This window comes from Nanorana parkeri, unplaced genomic scaffold, assembly GCF_000935625.1.
Source record: "Nanorana parkeri isolate BGI_ZX_2015 unplaced genomic scaffold, ASM93562v1 scaffold3, whole genome shotgun sequence".
Classification (NCBI taxonomy): domain Eukaryota; kingdom Metazoa; phylum Chordata; class Amphibia; order Anura; family Dicroglossidae; genus Nanorana; species Nanorana parkeri.
Window position 1 is genome coordinate 5,740,288 of NW_017306271.1, and position 9,310 is coordinate 5,749,597.

General features: G+C 41.9%; 1 protein-coding gene across 4 annotated transcripts in view; it reads right to left on the bottom strand.

The window, feature by feature from the left end:
- Positions 1-376: 376 nt before the first annotated feature.
- POLR3E (RNA polymerase III subunit E) overlaps positions 377-9,310 on the bottom strand; it is a 41,610-nt gene continuing 32,676 nt past the window's right edge. For 2 of the 4 annotated variants that reach the window (XM_018572428.1, XM_018572560.1), the window contains 3 exons: positions 4,903-4,980; positions 2,374-2,499; positions 377-860 (listed from right to left, as the gene is read on the bottom strand). In XM_018572428.1, coding sequence (XP_018427930.1) covers positions 804-860; positions 2,374-2,499; positions 4,903-4,980 — 261 coding nt within the window. In that variant the 3' untranslated portion in view covers positions 377-803. The remainder of the gene's footprint in view (positions 861-2,373; positions 2,500-4,902; positions 4,981-9,310) is intronic. The other 2 variants (XM_018572496.1, XM_018572632.1) reach the window with 2 other exon arrangements.

The following is a 9,310-nucleotide window of genomic DNA, read 5'->3' on the forward strand; positions in this document are numbered from 1 at the left end:
TCTCTCACCTGCACATTTAACGTCAGCTATTTTGCACACATGATCAATATGTGGTTATGGCACCAATGCCTTCACAAGTTATAAATCACTGGGATTCATTACATACAATTTCTGCCTCCACTGTGACTTGGACATATTGTTTTGATTAAACTAGTACAGCTAATCTGTATCCGATTTGAAAAACTTGAGTGATAAGCCTTTTAATGAAACATCTTTAAGGGCCCATTCACACTAATGCATCGCGGTAATGCTAAGTTTACCTCAACGCACAATAAATTGTGTGTTGCAAAGCCATTTATTAGGATTAGCACCCCAATGCACTTGTACATTAACTTTCAACCAAAACTGCTGCTGGCGTTAGTCATGAGTTAAGGTGCAACTACCAGCTCATTCACAATGAATGGGCATGCTCTAATGGAAGAAAATGCATTGGGTCAACGTAACACATTGCGTGAATGAGGAATTATTGCGTTGCATCTGCAGTTACTTGTTTGCTTGCAAAGCTTTACGTTGTCTACAGTATACTTATGTTGGCATTATAAATGCAAAATTCATATCCATTGTCTCTTCCACTGGGTGGGTATATTTCTGATCGTTTATTGTGGTTACAAAACAAAAAGGATTTAAAGGCCAAAATTAAATATTCCAACAGAGCAGCTTCCTTCCTCGGAGCACTTCTCCCTGCAGGCCATGCAGCCAACTGCATCTTGTCCCTTTGGTAACGGTTGCGTGATGCTGGAGCAGTACAGCTACAGTCTACACTTAGGCCACTGTGTCCATCAACTGCCAGGGTTCTGGAACTATCAGGACTGTACTGTTCCTTTAAGATACCACATACCTCCATAACAAACACAACAGTCCTAGAAAACAAATATATAAAATGCCATTAAAGAGGGTACATAAGTAACATCAGGAAAAAGTACCACTTTTTGCAAATGCTAAAGAACAACAGCACTTTCTGCGTCAATGTCCCTGCACATAAACACTAAATGGGACTTTGAACCTTATTTGAAGAGAGGTGCTTGTTCCCCTCACTGATGCCTGCAAGTCCCAACCTTTCAAAGTATTTGGCTGTGCTATAGCGGAATCTGAACAAGTGTGGTCCCTTAGATCACCAAAGGGCCATACATAATATTCAGTGCACATAATACTATAAAAAGCTGTCAGAGGCAGATGACCTGAAACAGGAGACGGTCAAAGACTAAACATTCTATAGGAGTTGTTAAAAAACTGGGCATGTGCTTCAGGAGACACATTACATAAGACTGCTAAAGATCATGGCTATCCCATCTCCTTTACTTATTGCAACCACATTTGTTGAGTCCCCTTAAAAATTACTTGTGACAGTTGGAAATTCACTCTGCAAAATTAATTATAAAAGATCAGATACAAAAACAAAACATAAAAGAGCAAGAATGTGCAAAATAAAGACCAATTGCCAGGCCCAAACTCTGGCTTATGACGGGTACAGGATCTGCCTAGGAGATACTTCAGTGATGCACTGGATCAATGGGCAGAACAATTATAATTGAGCCGTATAGAAACTTAATGATGTTTATACTCTGCTCAGGAACGGTTTGCTTTAAGGCTGATAGTACACTATGCTACGTGATTGTACAATATCCTTTGGGTCTACCATACTAACTGAAATGCTTGTTTAGATAGTCCTTGTACTACACAGGTTTGGTAACTAACAGGGGTTGTACAGACTGTAGAGTGTGCAACCATCCTAAGACAAACTAATTAGGTTATTGACATCAGGTTGGTCAGTGGTAGCAGTATATTAGTGACCAATGGGGGAGCCGTGTGTATTAACACATAATAGTTACCATGCATAGTAAACTGGTACCTCCTGCCCACCATACCTTTCTAGTGTTTGGCCTTATGCTGAATAATGGGCACTGTGACGCAGAATCTGACAGACTATTTTAAAACCTGCTCTAGTAAACTGGCAATACAGATGGTACTTTCCTTAGAACAGGGGTGGGCAACCATGGCACTCCAGCTGTGATGACATTTCAAGTCCCATGAGGCATTGCAAGACTGACAGCCATGGGCATGGCTTCCAGAGGCAGAGGCACACCTGATGGGATTTGTAGTGTCACCACAGCTGAATGGCTGAACTTTCCTAACCCTGTCTTATACATTTCAATAAATAAGGTCCATGTATGCATCATAGCTGAAATCTGGTCATTTATCTACTGCTCATATGTGCTGGTGACATCCTTTCTGAATAGCACTTGTGAGGCCAACTGGCAGCAAAAGGTTAAAACTATTCACCTTCTAATCACACATGGCTGAGCCTTTAAGCCAATTAAGGCAGTTTATTCATATTGTGCTTTTGACGGACTTAATTCCATTCACAACTCATACCTTCAGCACTTTGTCCAGCTGTTGCTTTGGGAGATCTTCTCCAAATTCCTGGCTCAGCCTTGTCTGGATCATATTCCTGCGCAAACGATGTCCTTTGGAGAAGAGCTCCAGCAGAGCTTGTCTTTCCTAAGGCACACAATAAGACTGTAAATATTCAATCTAGGAAGCTGTGGGTGCCAAGCAGATTACTGGAGCTCACAAAATAACCTTGAAACATACAGTAGATGCTGGGAGCAAATCCATCATGGGAAGGGTACAGTTATACCTTAACATAGAAAATACCCCCACATCCTTACTCATCTGTCTACATCTTGCTCTTTGCGGTAAGAGCAAAAACTTAAGTCATCCAGGTGTATTTTTTTCCCACGGGCATAGCGAACGAAAAAAAGTATAAAAATAGAACAGATTCCTCCATCAACGCTTAAAGTGACATTAAACCCTCAGATTTTTTAACATAAAACAATACTGTAATCCATGGTTGTTTCCCTTCTCTTTGCTGCTCTTCCTTTTAAATCTGTGTCTGTTCTCATGCTGGGCAGAACTTCTGGTTTGCAGCAGACTGCCTTGTCTCTGGAATGGATACATGGTGTCTGTGTGTAGGTTTGCAACCTAAGCCAGCACTACAGGAAGAGGCACTCAACTGCAAAGGGAAGTTCTCCCCAAGCATGAGAAGACATGAGGATTTAAAAGAGCAGCAAAGAGAAGGGAAACTACCATGCATTACAGTAAGGCACACATTACAGTATTGGTTTATGTTAAAAAATCTGAGGGTTTAATGTCACTTTAAGAGCGTTGATGGAAAAAAGCCCCCACTGTTTGCATTGCATTACAGAATACCTTCACACAGCTAGTAGCTGATTGGCTACAAGCTTTGCTCAGCAGAGAATTTTCCAACCGGCTCCTTCGACTAGCTGGTCAAGGGTGCCGACAGTGGCACCCACTGTGTGAGTTTCAGCCAGTTTGATGATTTGTACCGTGTGCATCTTACTTTAGTGTCCTAACAGAATCAGCAACACTGGGAGGTACAGTATTCTTAAAGACTGAAAATATCCAGCGTCTACCAACAATGTGGGCCTCAAATAATAGCATCCAAAAGTACTATCTTGTCCATAGCAACAAAAAATATTGGTTTTCTAAAATCTGTACGATTCATACATGTAAGATTTCCCACGCCTTTGTATCCATATTTTCATGATGACCACCTTCTGTGACAGGGGTTGGCATAAGCTTTAACCACTTGAAGACCAGGTGTTACACCCCCCTTCCTGGCCAGGCCATTTTTCAGTATTTAGCGCTGCGGTACTTTGACTGACGTTTACTCCGTCATGCAACGCTGTACTGAAATTAATTTTATACCATTGTTTGGGGACAGATAGAGCTTTCTTTTGGTGGTATTTAATCACCACTGCGGTTTTATTTTTTACTATATTTAGGAAAAATTACTGAAAACTTTGAAAAAAAAAAGTTTTGTTTACATTCTGTTAGGAAACAATTATTATTACCCAATTATTTTGGCCAAAAATTGACCAAAGGCGACGCTTTAACAGCTCATCAGTTTAGTGTTATCAGTGATTGATGGCCCTAAAATTATTGCCCTCACTGCAACGTTCGCTTGTATGTTAACAGGCATCGCTGCTGGTTTTTAAATGTTGTGTCTTTCCCGCTCACGCGCGCCCTAGTGGGCGGGTCTAACAGGCCGTGTACATCCAGGAAGCTCCTGGCCGGCCGTTTTTATACAACGGCCGGCCATGAAGCAGTTAAAGGTAACGTATTGGGAGAGTAAAATTTACTCTTCCCAATACTTAGAGGTGGTTCTGCAGCTGTCACATGCCGGCACTATAGAGCGAGAACGGATTAATCAAACTGCTGATCATTTAGCTTGTGATCCTCTCTCAGCAGAGAGCGGTGACTGTCACCAACACTCACTGGACAGACAGACAGACAGGGGAGGGGGCGGGCACAGCTTGCTCTGACTCTATAGAGGCAGAGCCAGCTGTCAACCAGGCAGCAGGGGTGGATCCTGACAATATTGGCGGGATTCTTTCCCGCCTGCAGCATGGCCCTGTGCTGTCAGTGTATAGCAGACAGTAGCCCGCTATATGCTGAGTTTCGGTCACAAAGGAGGACATTAATACTAGGGAGGCCCCGGGGGATGACAGGCTGCACATACTAAGGTAAGGTAACCTTACCTCACGAGGCCAGCTTCCGGTCAATCGCGAAACCGGGCAGCGTGTAATGACGTGCTGCCTGGCTTCCTGATACCGGAAGTACTCGTGCTAGGCATCGGAGCATTTGGGCGAGTACGAGTACTTGCCCAAATACTCGGAATCGGCACCGATATCGATACTAGTATATCGGTATCGGTGCATCCCTAGTAAGTACACTCCTGTGACTCAAAAAAAGGAGTAAAGCCAAAAAAGGTTTGTCTTTAGTTCTCTTAACAGTTGTAAGCGGATGGCAACCTTTTCCTAACAAAATAAAAACAAAGACGTGATTATCCATCATAAGATAATGTGCCATCTGTCTCACCTTGTCAGACTCATCTCCACTGGTCCACAGGGCAAACACCTTCTGTTCATCAGGGGCAGCAGTGCTCTGAGGAGGAAACTAACAAGACAGCTCTGTGAACATAGGATGAGGAGCGTTTCACAAATGCTTATGTCCTAAATCAGATACACCGTGTGCCGCAGTTCTTACAATTTTTCAAGTCCATGTTGTGCCTGCAACTACAAAACCTTTAAAGCTGAACTCCAAGATAAGCAAATGCTGTCTAAATACAAGAGTGATGTGTATTCTTACTGGGATCATGGTGAGCTTTGTGTATTTCTTCCTGGTCTGCGTAGTAAACTAGCGTGAAACATTGCCTTTGTGCAGGAGCTTCATATAGTAGACTGGTCACTACTGCCCTCTGTTGTTGTGCAGGGTGACTGGTCTCGTATCCGCCCCTTTCCTCTAGTTTTCTGCAGGCAGCATGTAGTGGGTGGAGCCAGCTGGGTCCTCCCACAGCTCTGCACAGGTTATGTACAGCATGTACAGCACAGTGATGTCACTGCTACATTTACAAGGCAATATCCACGTTTGCAAAGGAATTTGATGCAAACAAAATGGACCTACATATTCTTTGTGGCTAATGAGAAAGATATTAAAAAGTTAAAGATTTCTACGATACAACCCACACCCCCTTTTAAAAAAAAAAAATTTCTCTTTATCTTCCTTAACCCAGACTGCACCGCAGTCCTCTCTAACCTTATTCCCCTGTCCCTTCCCCTCTTTCTACTTTGCCTCTTTAAACCCTTGGCTAGCGCCGGTCTGTTCAATTGGACTGGCCCACGCACCTAAAGGATGGTGGATTATAACACCATCATAAACACTGTTTCCTATCAAACACTATTGCCCTACGAGCAGTCATGTTGAAGTGTACAGCAGACACCCTAGAAGATGCTGGTACCTATTTTTAAGAATACAACATGGTGCTCAAAGTAAATTACAGCCTAGTAACTGCCTTTACCAAAAAACTATTGCACTCCAAGGAACCCCATAGACGTAACATACATTGCCTGATCCAGCAGAGTTTAGCAATATTATGTGACCATCTCTTTTATGAGAGAATATGGAGCCTGCCATTGCTGCACTCCTCTTTTGAGAATGCCGTTTTCCTTTCTGTCCTGCTGATGCTTTGGCTTCAATGCTGTTTGGCAGCTGACATGGAACAGTTAAGAGATAAACTCACACCTTTCCTCCACTCCAGTACAACACAAAAAATGCCCGCACTCCAAACAATTTCAAAAGGCAGCAAATTGAATCCATGAAGTGCACAATGGGTCTCTCTGCCTAAGAACCCACCGGCTGACGCATTTCACCCAACACAGGCCTAATCATAGGATCTCTACAATTAAGCCTGTTGGGTGAAACATCAGGAGGTGGTCTCCCAGGCTGGGAAAGCTATTGTGCAATTCATGATTAAATTTCCCTTTGCTTAGGGGGGAGTGGCCATTTTTCTTCTTTGTTTGCTGTATATACATAGGGGAGGAACAAGCTCTCATCTACAGCCAGTGGGACTTTGGGAGCGGTGTCATCTTCATTTAATAATTAACAGCATGCTTGCTCCAGGTCTAACTCTGTACTTTAGTCAGTCACCACCAGGCATCTAGCATTTTCAAAATGTGGCCAGCAATTGGCAGCATCCATACTTCTCTCATGACAAGTCACTTGAATGTCTAAATATACCTTATAGACTGAGATGTCCAATATAAGAGAAGTGTAATTCAAAAGCAAGACAATCAGTAGTTTAGTTTAGAGCGCATCCCCAGGTCAGAGAACGCTATAACGAGTGTTCTATATATAAATGAGGGTAAAATCTCAGGAGTCAGTTGACCAGCGAGACCCAAAATACAATAAACACCCAACTGTTGGAGAATTTTCAGTTTCATTCAATGGAAACTTGTAGGCCAACTCCCGAGTTCTACATTTAACGTATATCTTCTGAAGTAGAAAGAGGATGCCTGAAGAGTTTGGAAGAGTCCGTTTATTACAACAAAGCAATTTTTAAACATGGAATGTGTAGAATCACTAATTGTCAGAAACCGAAGCTCTGCAGAAGAAAGCCACAGACACTTTTAAGACAGACACCCAAAACAGTGAATTTTACTTTGGAGGTAAATGTCTGCTGGGAAGTCAAACTTTTTTTTTTCTTAAACCCTAGGGCAAAACTCTACACAAGGCCTCAACTTCTCTCCAAGATTGAAACAAACCTGACCCAGTCAAAGTTTGCAGTGCTGAAGAGTAGGCATCTCCCTCGATCAAAAAATTATATATATGAAGCAGTCTGTTACTATAATTGACAGCAGTTTTTCTTTGTCGAGTCCCCCCCCCATAACAATTTTATTACTGGATGATCCTCCCAGTAGATCAGTTATTCTTTTGCGTTCTGTTATAGGCCAAGCTGACCAGCAAAAGTGGGAGTTACAGGGCTGGGACAAACAATATTACACTGGCAGGGGTGCCAACAGTGGTCAACTTTAAGCTAAACTTCGGGGGAAAATATAATTTAAACACCGCACTGGGTGGGTAAATTACGATTAAAAAACTGTGTGTTGTGTGGAGAGCTGCTAAAAAGTATAAAGCCTTACCCCGCCATCCTCACTATTTGCCCATTCACAAAATGCCTTGTAATTTACTTGAATACAAGGCATTCTGTAACTGGAAGAGTAGAGATGTCACATAATTTTTTTATACCTTGTAGCGGCCCTTCACACAACACTTACTTTAATGATAATTTACACACCCAATGCAGTGTGTAAATTAATTTTTTTGCCAGGAGTTTGGCTTTAAAGTGGAACTAAGCCCTTCAAAACTCATCCCTCCCACCCACCCCCCCTTCCCCCATCAATGCAACATCTCTCCAGCTTCTTCTGGGTTCAAGGCTAGCCAGGATGAAATAACTCCCGCACATGCACATTAAAGTTCATTCATCCCTGCACAGAGTGAGGCAGTTCAGTGTACATTTTTAAGCATCTTGTAAGGAAAAAGGCAAAAAGCCTCTATTACAGAGGAGACACTATGTACATTTTGCATTAAAAAGCCTTCTTGCTCGTAATTTTTTATATTCAGGACTTTAAATTCATGCAGCTTAAACCTTTTATTCCAAAAGAAAACCAATTTGCTGCTGTAACTGCTTAAAAACGTATGGTGGAGTTGGGCTTTAAATTTGTCTTTTAATAAAAGTAAATTTATAAATACATGCCCATCTAGGATTAAACTGTCCACAGAGTGACCACAATGCAGTGTGGTATCACTGTAAAACAAAAGTGTTGTCACCATATTACAGGAAGGGGGGAGAGAAATAACAGATCTACTGGCAGGATCAAGAGGTAAATAACTATGAAACAGAGGGAAAACTGCTGTTAGTGACAGACTGCATCACATAATTTAGCCCTGTGAATATCCAACACCTAGGACCCAAGAGACTCCACAGAGATCAATTCTAGCCATACACATATACTTGAATATAGATACTACTGTTACCTCAGACCCTTGTTAGGCCAGGTTTACTTTACCAATCTGGTATACTATTTTGCTGAAGCAGTGCTTTCATATAGTTAATAAAACCCATGAGTACAATGGCTACTCATTGCAGTTCAGGAATGTCCTTTTATGTGAAGACTTCATTATTCACCAGGAAAGAACAATGCACCTTTTCACAGGGATTTATAACCCTGGCTACTTAAGAGCATGCTGTTTGGGTCTTTTTGCCTGGATTGAGGTCACTGGCAAACTAACATTTGTTGAGGTTTAATTTAGCTAAATGCTTCTCTCTCGATTCTATAATCCTTCATTTTGTCAGATGAACAGTTATTACATTTATCCCCAATAGCGCAAAGGAGATTCTTCTATTGAGATTATCTAACTTTCTCTCACACAAGGCCACAAGGGCCAGGAAATCTCCCTGACAAGATTTATTAAAAAGAAACAGTCTATTATTCCTAATTAAATTAAATCATTCAGCCTACAAACAGAATGTGTCTTCGAGATGTGCAAATCATATTTAGAAGTCAAATTGTTTCCTATATGCTTTACCAAAAATAAAAGTTCCCACATGGGCTGATCACGCATAGTCTTTCAATAACCAACCTATGGATAGGGCATAAAAATGCCAGCCAAAGCTGCAATATCACCTAAGACATCAACCAGATGGATTAGTAGGTCCACTGCAGAACTTAAAGCGCAAGTTCACTTTCTCACAAAATGAGAAAATTAGGCTTAATAAGCGCTTCTTAATTACGGAATCTGGTCCCTGGCTCAGAAGTGTTTCTCATTGGCCTGTGTGGTCATGTGAACATGCTGACCAATATGCGCTAGCTATTAGCGAGCAGTATGCTCATTACATACTGCGGGGATGTGTATTACAGTGTACAGCCCATACACCTGGTGGGGGGGG